The sequence below is a fragment of the Mya arenaria genome, chromosome 17 (genome assembly GCF_026914265.1).
Source record: "Mya arenaria isolate MELC-2E11 chromosome 17, ASM2691426v1".
NCBI classification, from domain to species: domain Eukaryota; kingdom Metazoa; phylum Mollusca; class Bivalvia; order Myida; family Myidae; genus Mya; species Mya arenaria.
In genome coordinates, this window is record NC_069138.1 from 21,826,637 (window position 1) to 21,839,502 (window position 12,866).

General features: G+C 39.3%; 1 protein-coding gene across 3 annotated transcripts in view; it reads left to right on the top strand.

The window, feature by feature from the left end:
- LOC128223836 (centrosome-associated protein 350-like) overlaps positions 1-12,866 on the top strand; it is a 108,560-nt gene that overhangs the window by 35,926 nt on the left and 59,768 nt on the right. For all 3 annotated transcript variants that reach the window (XM_052933254.1, XM_052933256.1, XM_052933255.1), the window contains exon 6: positions 5,075-5,683. In XM_052933254.1, the coding sequence (XP_052789214.1) occupies positions 5,075-5,683 (609 nt within the window). The remainder of the gene's footprint in view (positions 1-5,074; positions 5,684-12,866) is intronic.

Sequence of the window (12,866 nt, forward strand, 5' to 3'; positions counted from 1 at the left end):
ACTGCTATTAAGTCAAATTACAGGGTTACTCCACTGCTATTAAGTCAAAATACAGGGTAACTCTACTGCTATTCAGTCAAAATACAGGGTTACTCCACTGCTATTAAGTCAAATTACAGGGTTACTCCACTGCTATTAAGTCAAAATACAGGGTTACTCCACTGCTATTAAGTCAAATTACAGGGTTACTCCACTGCTATTAAGTCAAAATACAAGGGTTACTCCACTGCTATTAAATCAAAATACAGGGTCACTCCACTGCTATTAAGTCAAAATACAGGGTTACTCCACTGCTATTAAGTCAAAATACAAGGTTACTTCTCTGCTATTAAGTCAAAATACAGGGTTTCTCCTCTGCTATTAAGTCAAAATACAGGGTTACTCCTCTGCTATTAAGTCAAAATACAGGGTAACTTCTCTGCTATTAAGTCAAAATACAGGGTTACTCCTCTGCTATTAAGTCAAAATACAGGGTAACTTCTCTGCTATTTAGTCAAAATACAGGGTTACTCCTCTGCTATTAAGTCAAAATACAGGGTAACTTCTCTGCTATTTAGTCAAAATACAGGGTTACTCCTCTGCTATTAAGTCAAAATACAAGGTTACTTCTCTGCTATTAAGTCAAAATACAGGGTTTCTCCTCTGCTATTAAGTCAAAATACAGGGTAACTTCTCTGCTTTTAAGTCAAAATACAGGGTTACTCCTCTGCTATTAAGTCAAAATACAGGGTAACTTCATTGCTATTAAGTCAAAATACAGGGTTACTCCTCTGCTATTAAGTCAAAATACAGGGTAACTTCTCTGCTATTAAGTCAAAATACAGGGTTACTCCTCTGCTATTAAGTCAAAATACAGGGTAACTTCTCTGCTATTAAGTCAAAATACAGGGTTACTCCTCTGCTATTAAGTCAAAATACAGGGTAACTTCTCTGCTATTAAGTCAAAATACAGGGTTACTCCTCTGCTATTAAGTCAAAATACAGGGTAACTTCTCTGCTATTAAGTCAAAATACAAGGGTTAAATCACTACTCTATATAACTGCTTTACGCCCCCTTACACTGTATGTGTAACACTGTCAACATCCCTCTCCTAGCAACCTACGATTAGGTAGGTAAATCTATGTTTATTTTGTTCATATAATGTGAACTTCACAATTAAATAAGATTTGTTAGTTTTGCATAATCAAATTCTGAAATGCAAAATCATTCATCTGCTTGCATAATATTTTCTTTACCGATGAAAGGTAAATTCTCATATTAATTGAAAAAAAATAACAAGATAATAATCTTATCACATAAGAACTTAAATGAACTGGTTGAAATTACCTGCAGATTGGTTTGATTAAAAAAAAAAAATTGATTATTTTTCATCTAGCAATAGTCTAAGAGAAATTATGGCATAAATTTGAATTTTGATGGGTTTGTGGAATTGAATACTTTTTAGACTGTCAAATATTTTTTTTGTTTTGATTAAATCTGATGATTAGAAATACATACAAACTGGACATATTTTGCAGTTAAAACCTAATATGACTTCAATTAAACACAATTGGTATTACATTTTTATTCACATTCATATAAAATATATAAAGTTCTTAGCCCTGGCATTAGTTACAATGCGTCCTTTTCACACTTATTTTAAAAGCACCCTGACCATCTACTGCAGCACCAAGCCATTTTTTAAAGCAGGCTTAAACCATAGTAAGAAGGACATTTTTGCTGTCCTCCCAAATAGGGTTCCAGCTCTGCACCTGGCTAGGGAACTTTTGCTGTCCTCCCAAATAGGGTTCCAGCTCTGCACCTGGCTAGGACACTTTTGTTGTCCTCCTAAATGGGGTTCCAGCTCTGCCCCTGGCTAGGACACTTTTGTTGTCCTCCTAAATGGGGTTCCAGCTCTGCACCTGGCTAGGGAACTTTTGCTGTCCTCCCAAATAGGGTTCCAGCTCTGCACCTGGCTAGGACACTTTTGTTGTCCTCCCAAATAGGGTTCCAGCTCTGCACCTGGCTAAGGAACTTTTGCTGTATACCTAAATAGGGTTCCAGCTCTGCACCTGGCAAGGACACTTTTGTTGTCCTCCCAAATAGGGTTCAAGCTCTACACCTGGCTAGGACACTTTTGTTGTCCTCCCAAATAGGGTTCCAGGGTTCCAGCTCTGCACCTGGCTAAGGAACTTTTGCTGTCCTCCCAAATAGGGTTCCAGGTTTCCAGCTCTGCACCTGGCTAGGACACTTTTGTTGTCCTCCCAAATAGGGTTCCAGGTTTCCAGCTCTGCACCTGGCTAGGACACTATTGCTGTCCTCCCAAATAGGGTTCCGGCTCTGCACCTGGCTAGGGCACTTTTGTTGTCCTCCCAAATAGGGTTCCAGCTCTGCACCTGGCAAGGACACTTTTGTTGTCCTCCCAAATAGGGTTCCAGCTCTGCACCTGGCTAGGACACTTTTGTTGTCCTCCCAAATAGGGTTCCAGGGTTCCAGCTCTGCACCTGGCTAAGGAACTTTTGCTGTCCACCTAAATAGGGTTCCAGGTCTGCACCTGGCTAAGGAACTTTTGCTGTCCTCCCAAATAGGGTTCCAGCTCTGCACCTGGCTAAGGAACTTTTGCTCTCCTCCCAAATAGGGTTCCAGCTCTGCACCTGGCTAGGACACTATTGCTGTCCTCCCAAATAGGGTTCCGGCTCTGCACCTGGCTAGGGCACTTTTGTTGTCCTCCCAAATAGGGTTCCAGCTCTGCACCTGGCAAGGACACTTTTGTTGTCCTCCCAAATAGGGTTCCAGCTCTGCACCTGGCTAGGACACTTTTGTTGTCCTCCCAAATAGGGTTCCAGCTCTGCACCTGGCTAGGACACTTTTGTTGTCCTCCCAAATAGGGTTCCAGGGTTCCAGCTCTGCACCTGGCTAAGGAACTTTTGCTGTCCACCTAAATAGGGTTCCAGCTCTGCACCTGGCTAGGACACTTTTGTTGTCCTCCCAAATAGGGTTCCAGCTCTGCACCTGGCTAGGACACTTTTGTTGTCCTCCCAAATAGGGTTCCAGGGTTCCAGGTCTGCACCTGGCTAAGGAACTTTTGCTGTCCTCCCAAATAGGGTTCCAGCTCTGCACCTGGCTAAGGAACTTTTGCTCTCCTCCCAAATAGGGTTCCAGCTCTGCACCTGGCTAGGACACTATTGCTGTCCTCCCAAATAGGGTTCCGGCTCTGCACCTGGCTAGGACACTTTTGTTGTCCTCCCAAATAGGGTTCCAGCTCTGCACCTGGCCAGGACACTTTTGCTGTCCACCCAAATAGGGTTCCAGGGTTCCAGCTCTGCACCTGGCTAGGACACTTTTGTTGTCCTCCCAAATAGGGTTCCGGCTCTGCACCTGGCTAGGACACTTTTGCTGTCCACCCAAAAGGGTTCTGGCTCTGCACCTGGCTACCGGAGATTAACAAGATGAGAGGGGCATAAGTATCCGCCAGTAAAGCAAAAGGTTGTGGGTTATATCCTCAACAGAGAGGAAAGTTCTCTTTGCCTAATGACACCAGTGCTGGTTTCTTTATCTGGGTAACAGGTTCTCGAAATTTATGGAGAAAAAGGGTGGCTTTTCAGTGCTGGGACTATTATACAGGTCTATATAAAATGAATTTCCCATGGCCTCAAAAACATCACCTGATTACTGGGCCCATAATATCTTGGGTCTGAGTTTTAGACTCGGGCTCGGAAAATTGAATTCTTCGATGTTTCAAAATACAGTCAAACCCCGTTGGCCGGAACTGCCAGGGACTGCGAAAATACCTCATGCCTCGAAAAAATTGAGCCAAGCAGGAATGCTTACCTTAAGTATGTAGAAATCTGTCCTTTATATCCAGTTCGAGCAAACGAGAAATTTAAGCCAAGCGAGTTCGAGCCAATGCCTGTTTGACTGTATATAGTATATAACTTATTTTGACAAAAGTTGTGTGCCAGATTGTAGATTATTTGTATCATTTTTACCATAGAACTTTGCTCCTGTAATAGCATTTTTACAACAAAACAAATTTTTACTTGTCTGAGTCTAAGACTCCGAGAGGTAAGTGAATACGGGTCCAGTTTTTTTTTTTTATAGGAAACTGGCACGGAAAAAACTAAAATAAATTAGTATAAACTAGCATGGCAGATGACATAGGGATATTATGTTGTCTGGTGTGTTGTCAGTCATGTTGTCATAATTTGCCATATTCTCCATTTTCATGTCCTAAGAAAAAATCCATTTTTCGTTGGACTGAATGGCATTATTTGAAACATTGAGAAAGTCATTGATTAATTATAATGTAACACTAGATGACAAAGTCCATTTATTAGGTAACAAAGCGTTTTCAGGAAGGCATTCAAAAGCGGTAGAGATGCCGTCAATCACTATAATCTGCTAACAAGATTATGATATTTTGCAAATTCAGTGATTTGAAATTGGCAATGTTTGTTATGTAAATGAAAATAAATCCAGTTTGTGTGCAAATGAATTGGTCATTGTTCACTTAAAATCTCGTTGACAGCTAGTGAAAATTGGTGCATGGTAGATTACCCCACCCACTTATTCATTAAGGATGATAATATCTTGAGTTTTTCAATGGGTTTGTCAAATATATAAAAAAATAAAAATATAAAAACATGCACAGAAGATAATTTTAGCATTAAGCTTATTTTATTTATGTAAACTGTAATGGTTAATGTGATACCGAAACATATTCTATTTCACTTTTTTTTTTCTTAATTTAAATTTAATTAATAAAATTAATAAGGAAATTTAATCCATTTGAAGACAGACATTCCCCCCCCCCCAAATAGTTTGGTTAGGGTTACATCCCTTTCAAAAGGTTACTAAGGGTAGATAGGCTTTTTAAAAAAATCAAAAAAATCTTATTAGTCTGCATTTATGTATATATATATATAGGAACAATGGGCCTGACCCCCTTTCAAAAATTTTTGGGGAAAAAACATTTAACACCAAAATGTAGTCATAATTTCAGAGTGACACCCTGGCATGTAAGCATGCTTGTCTGTACATGCAAGCCTTCTTAGTAACATTATTCTGACAATTTGTTTTCTTGTTTTTTTTCAGGGGACAAGTATGTAGAAGAAAATGACGTAGCTGTGGATCGTAAGAAGAAACCATCGTCATCGAAAGAGGCAGGGAGCAATGGTCTTGCCTCGCTTAAGAAAAAGTCTGCACCACCAATCCAACTCCAAGAGAAAAAGTATGGTACCCATGATGGTCAATCCCATAAAACGCGCGGTGTAAACAGTCGGCATGTTGAATTTTCAGATCACGTAAGGGTGCGTGAAACTCGAGACAAAAATGGTCGACTTAACAATGGATATTCAGATCCAAGAATAGGAGGAAGTTTGCTTGAAGAACAATCAACACTGACAAATTCAAGGGATATTCGGGAAACTGAGATCAATTTCCTGAATAATAATTTAACACGTGATTTTGAGCCAACGAGACGAACAGGTGTTGAGAGTGGTTTAACTCATGTAAGTGTTACTGTACCAGGATCTTCTAGGCATAGCACGAAATCAGTAAACAGTGCTGGTTCGCGAAAATCTCGATTTCTTGACCTTGTTCCAGAATCGGCCGACATGGATGGAAGAATATCGGACACATCGCACTCGGATAGTGAGTCCGGGCGTGGGCGGAAATTTAAAGGGATAAAGAGTCTTGATCCAGGTGAGTTATAAATGTTTAATATAATATCAAGAACTTATCATCGTTGTTGTTGTCATTGTCATTATCATCATCATCACGTTCATCATGATCATCATGTTCATCATGATCATCACGACCATCCTGATAGCCTATAATTTAAATTATTGCATGTCATGCAGGCGTTTTGTTTGCTTTAAGCTCTGACATAATTAAGACTCTTGATCCAGGTGAGTTATAAATGTTTAATATAATATCAAAAACTTATCATCGTTGTAGTTGTCATTGTCATTATCATTATCATTATCATCATCATCACGTTCATCACGGCCATCATGTTCATCATGATCATCACGACCATCCTGATAGCCTATAATTTAAATTATTGCATGTCATGCAGGCGTTTTGTTTGCTTTAAGCTCTGACATATGGTGACACCCTGATTTTATTTGTTGAAAAGGAGATAATAGTTCTTGTTATTTTTTACACTGCTTGATAATATGTAAAGATAGCAATTATGATATGTTTTCAGATATATTCAATTTGGAGAAAGAGCATTTATATTCAACAAAACCCTTAGACTTATGAAGAGTCTTAAGTGGTTTAGAAATTTGCACTTTATGTGTCTCCAATGTGGTCTGAATTTTTAGGTAATGATAATGTTTTAGTTAAAGCTGTTTTGAAGGGTGCTTCACACTGTCCTTTTTTGGTTGTACTCCTCTGCCTTCATGGGGACCAGCATGGGCAGCCTTCTCCCATTTTAGAATTGAAATGTTCAAGATAATCAAATATATATTTCCTTTTTTTTTTTTTTAAAGCTTATTATTTATTTAAAGTTTAAATATTTAAAACATGAGCTTGCGCCTCAATTTCTTTATAAATACACAAAGCTTGCACCATTCTGAAACCTTAAAACTTCTTCAATAAACATTTCTGACATTTGGCACTTGTTGTCAATTTTATATATTTTTTTTTTTTTTTTATAATTTCACAGTCGGATACAATGTGCCCTTTTACCCCCCCCCCCCCCATTGTTGTTTGGTTAGGGTTACATCCTTTTAATAAACAGGTAGGGTAGGTTGTAAATGTATAGGATGGATCACCAGTAGCCGTTTAATATGGAATTATATATAATTCCATATCAAACGGCTACTCGTGATCTATCCGACTTAGACAACAGAAAGTGTATTGCTTGTTTCTCAGTCCGATACCATACATTTGTATGAGAAAAATGTAAGGAAAGCACAGGAAACAAACATTTCTGTAGTATTAAGAATGTCCTTGTAACATTTAAGTAGGTGCACGATTTGCACGAGATTTACCAGTTGAAATATCCGACAGAAAAACAGTTGTGTGTTAGATTTATCAAACACTTTTGCAGGCCTATGATTGGCTGGCTGGAGGTAGCTGTTAAATAAAATAAAAAAAAGGCTTTCTGTCAGAACATTATTGTTATCATAGAGGGAAATTATTATTATTATTTTATTTTTTTTGACGAACAGACATCTTTTTTGTAGGTAGGGTCGTGTTACCCGAACCAAAGTATTTTTTAAGGCCTTATATATATAGCACCTTGGCCTGTTCATTTTCTGCAGCAACCAACTTTTTTTAAAACCTGGCTGAACCCCTAGTATTTATGATAAAAGAAATTGGTAACGGCAGTTTGTTAATGAATCTTTATTTGTAAAGGACTTAAGGAGTTCTTACAAAAATAGTGGTATTTTTCATGTGTAAATTATATGCATTCAGGTGACGAACTTGTGAAAAAAGTAATAAAAAATGAAATAATTTATGGATGAATTTTGAATGAGACCTTATTTCATTATTATTTTCATTTACTTAATGAAGTAGGGTCGTATATTTTGTGAACAGGTGTTAAAGAGGAATTTATTTGCAGCCTTGCGATTTACAAGGAGCAGATTTAAAAAAGACAAAAGTGCATAAGTTTCTTTTGTAACATAAAAGATACCACATCATGTTTCAATTTTTAAAGTACAGGTCTTTCTTCTTTTGTAAAAAAAAAGAAAAGATTTATTTCGTTGAAGCTTTCTAAAATAACAAAAAAAGCACCAAAATAGCTAAACGGCAATTCTATTCAGAATATAGAACAATAAGAAAATCTAACATGACTATTGGATCATGCATGGAAATAATGTCAGATCACGTTTCAACCTTGTAAATTTGCCTGTTATTTTATTTAAACTTGAACTCATTGTACAAATTTAAAACATGAGTTTGTGCCTCAATTTCATGAGAACTTGGTTATAAACTAGTATTATAAAGATAATAACTTAATGGTTTTCAACAGTTTAGGCTACATGCATGAGTAGCTAGTTTACTGGACAAAAATTCTTTTGAGCAAAGAGTACTCCATACTACTTTTTATATTGCAAACACTTCTTTAGTAGATAAATCAAAAATAATTGAAGTAGACACCATGCCACAAGTTTAAACAAATGTGATACAAGTCATTTGTTTTTGGTTAATGACCATGATATTCTGTGTACTGAATTTCACAAGTTTTCTACTATAAAGTTACTCAAGGGACATTGGTTTATAATTACAAAACAATCATTCCGTAATTTGATACAGTCATATCTACTTTTCTATGTTACTCAAAAAAATAACAACTTTTTGATAAAAGTGCTATTGCCCCACCAGGTCTGGGTGAAAAACAGATGGGGTGGGAGGGAGGCACTAATCAGAGAGCCGAGTAGGCAAGGAAGAATGGGGCCTCAGTGAGCTGGATTGGCGAGGAATACTGTTAAAGGACTTTAGAGAGCCAGATTGGCTTGGAAAACAGAAGGGGTGTGAGGGTACTTTAGAGAGCTGGCCTGAATTGGAAGACAGATACTGGATTGGAAGACAGATACAGGGGGTGATTTTAGAGAGTCGGGTTGGCTTGGAAAACAGAAGGGGTGTGAGGGTACTTTAGAGAGCTGGCCTGGATTGGAAGACAGATACTGGATTGGAAGACAGATACAGGGGGTGATTTTAGAGAGTCGGGTTGGCTTGGAAAACAGAAGGGGTGTGAGGGTACTTTAGAGAGCTGGCCTGGATTGGAAGACAGATACAGGGGGTGATTTTAGAGAGTCGGGTTGGCTTGGAAAACAGAAGGGGTGTGAGGGTACTTTAGAGAGCTGGCCTGGATTGGAAGACAGATACTGGATTGGAAGACAGATACAGGGGGTGATTTTAGAGAGTCTGGTTGGCTTGGAAAACAGAAGGGGTGTGGGGGTACTTTAGAGAGCTGGCCTGGATTGGAAGACAGATACTGGATTGGAAGACAGATACAGGGGGTGATTTTAGAGAGTCGGGTTGGCTTGGAAAACAGATGAGGGACTTCAGAGAGCAGAGTTGGCTTGACAAAAAGACTTGGTGACTTCAGAGAGCAGGGTTGGCTTGGAAGACAGATTGGATAACTTCAGAGAGAAAGGTTAGCAGGGTTGGCATGGAAGAAAGGTGGGGTGACTTAAGAGAGCAGGGTTGGCTTGGAAGACAGGTGGGGGATTTCAAAGAGCCTGGTCAGGGTGGAAGACAGATGGGAGGGACTTCAGTGAGCAGGGTTGGCGTGAAAAAAAAACAGATGAGGGAACTTCAGAGAGCCTGGTTAGAGTGGAAGACAGATAGGGGAACTTCAGAAAGCCTGGTTAGTGTGGAAGACAGATGGGGGGATTTCAGAGGGCAGGGTCGGGGTGGAAGACAGATGGAGGGACTTCAGAGAGCAGGGTTGGTGGGAGACGGATGGGGGGACTTCAGAGAGCAGGGTTGGCGGGAGACAGATTGGGGGACTTCAGAGAGCAAGGTTGGCAGGAGACAGATTGGGGGACTTCAGAGAGCAGGGTTGGCTTGGATTAAGACAGATAGGGGACTTCAGAGAGCAGGGTTGGCAGGAGACAGATTGGGGGACTTCAAAGAGCAGGGTTGGTGTGGAAGACAGATGGGGGACTTCAGAGAGCAGGGTTGGCGGGAGTCAGATGTGGGAACTTCAGAGAGCAGAGTTGATGTGGAAGACAGATGGGGGACTTCAGAGAGCAGGGTTGGCTTGGAAGACAGGGGTGGGGGACTTCAGAGAGCCTGGTTGGGGTGGAAGACAGATGGGATTACTTCAGAGAGCCGGGTTGGCTTGGAAGACAGGTGGGGGACTTCAGAGAGCCGGGTCAGGGTGGAAGACAGATAGGCGGGACTTCACAGAGCAGGGTTGGCATGGAAAAACAGATGGGGGAACTTTAGAGAGCCTGGTTAGTGTGGAAGACAGATGGGGGAACTTCAGAGAGCCTGGTTAGTGTGGAAGACAGATGGGGGGATTTCAGTGGGCAGGGTTGAGGTGGAACACAGATGGGGGGACATCAGAGAGCAGGGTTGGTGTGGAAGACAGATGGGAAGACTTCAGAGAGCAGGCTTGCGGTGGAAACATATAGGGATACTTCAGAGAGCAGGGTCCGCATGGAAGACAGATGGGGAGACTTCAAAGAGCAGGGTTGGTGTGGAAGACATATTTGGGGGACTTCAGAGAGCAGGCTTGGGGTGGAAGACAGATTGGGGGACTTCAGAGAGCCTGGTTAGTGTTGAAGACAGATGCCGGGACTTTAGAGAGCAGGGTTGGCGTGGGAGACAGGTGGGGTGATTTTAGAGAGCAGGCTTGGGGTTGAAGACAGGTAGGGCTTCAGAGAGCAGGGTTGGCTTGGAAGACAGGTATGGCTTCAGAGAGCAGGGTTGTCTTGGAAGACAGATGTGGGGACTTCAGAGAACAGGGTTGGTGTGGAAGACAGATGTGGGGGACTTCAGAGAGCCTGGTCAGGGTGGAAGACAGATGTGGGGACTTCAGAGAGCAGGGTTGGTGTGGAAGACATATTTGTAGACTTCAGAGAGCAGGGTTGGGGTGGAAGACAGATGGGGGACTTCAGAGAGCAGGGTTGGCGTGGAAGACAGATAGGGGGATCAGAGAGCTGGGTGAGATGAAAGGTAAAAGGTGCATAATTAGGCATACACTCACTTGGCGTACATATCAATTTAAGTTTCCCTTAATAAAACTAAAGGCTGCTGTGAAGTGTATACATGGAACATTTTACTGGTGTTTTTTTGTAATTTCACTAAACGTGAGCATTGAAAAGGTTCAATTATAGATGTATTCTGTGGAGAAAACAATCTGACACCTAGAAACTACTTGCAGACTTTCTATGCAGCCATACAATTTTGAATGCTCCAGGTATGCCCTTAGGAGTAATCAATTCATACATTGAAAGTTAACTCAATGGTCTTATGACATTTCTCTTGGCACTTGTTCTCTGACATTGTCTGCCATTGTCATGGTAAATATTAAATATTAACAACAAATGTATTTAAAGATAGTTTTTAAGGTGATGAGTTAAAGTTGGTTTATTTGTTACATATATATTATGCTTGAATAGTGATATAAGTTAATGAAGTAGGCAAGAGAATTGTTTTCGAGTTTCATTTTTTTTTTTTTTAAAATGGAACAACTGTGAAATGTAGAACTTTGTTTAATTCCCACACCATATACTAAATATTGGACCCTTTCTCACCAAAACGATTGTTTTTTCAAATAAAAAAATTAAAAATGTGTTGGGTTTTTGACTTCTAGCCATCGAGATGAAAATGTTAAAAAAAATGTTTGGCCTTTTATTCGGAAGAGTGAGAAATTAAACCCTTGGGTCATTTTTAAGTTTGTCTAAGGGCTCATTAAATTTTATATGTTTTATTTAGAATAAAAAGAGATGTCAAGGTTTATTGTTTTAATTAGTGATCAAAAGGTTCGGTAACGCACTCAATGCTTACATGTTGAATTGAAATACTTGACTGGTGTTTGCTCATTAACAGTAAAGAACATAAAAAAAGACAAAATAACTATCTCACAGATCAAATGAACGTCTCATATACATATTTGAGAATTAAGAACCACCTTAAAGATTTACATCAAAGTGATCGCCAACAAAACAAAAAACACAACCAATTTACATTAAGTCGAATAGTGTGTGTCATTCTTAATCCCCCACTTGAAATTTTTTTGTCGCTCTGAGATGTATGCTGCAACTGCTAAGCACACGAACGCAAGGCTGAGCAGAAGATTCAAACAAACTCTTCAAAGAGAGTCAACGGAATGTGCTAGTTCATTAATTCGCGGCCGTTTTTTGTTATCAAGCACTTGAGTCTGAAAAAACTTCTAAAACATAGGACATGGTACGATCCATTCAGAGCTGAATACGATATTTAACATGGTATCATTTAGTAAATATTTTAAGATATATTGTGTTGATTTATCCCTTTCTCTAGATGGAAAGATATGGAGGTTTTTCCGTCTTGTTTAAATATAATTTGTAAGGATATTATGCTATTAATCAGCTACATATTATATATACTTGAAACTTTTTACGAAATTGACCACACATGGCTTGAAGTGACATTAACGATATAATGAGATATAATTGGTTTTATGACTTTGAAGAAAAAATAAAATGTGCATACACTTGGCCGTTTCTAAGTATCTTTTTTTCCCATTTTGATTAATTGATTAATCATTTATGCATGGTTAAGATTAAAAGCTGCATGTAGATTTATTTCATTAAGTTTTATGCATAGATTGCTAAGCGATTCAACATACCTGTCTAGGTATTTCAATTTAGTTTTGAACAAGTCACCAAAATAAGACCAGTCACTGGTATTATTGTTTAATAACTCTTCATTATTTATTTCCTGCAGTGAAGCAAAATTTATTACGATATATTAAAAAACTGTACATCACAGCTTTTTCAAAATATGTATTGTTTATTTTCAGTCTGATAAACAATAAAGTAAAATTGGCATGCCAGCCGCAGCCTTGGAGTGCTGACTTCGTGTTTCCACAACCAAAGATATTTTATGCGGATCTGTTATATACCTCCATGTTTCAATTGATATAAATAGTTAACGGGTTCCCTTTGGGTGTACATACTTAAGTTTTTATTTGTTCTGACACTCCAGTTTGCTTCAAAGGGGTTTCTTTAAAGCTTTGCTTCAAAGTTTTGCTTCTGTGGCAGGGTGGTTCATGCCCTTTTGTTTAAACATTATATAGTTTACAATGATTGTGAACAAAGTTATGATAACTTACACTAAGTAACACTCGTTGGCATGATGTTGTGCTCGATAGTATGGTCTTGTCCAGTTGGGTAAACTGGAGTGGCCAGAGAAACCCCACTAAATTTGTCCG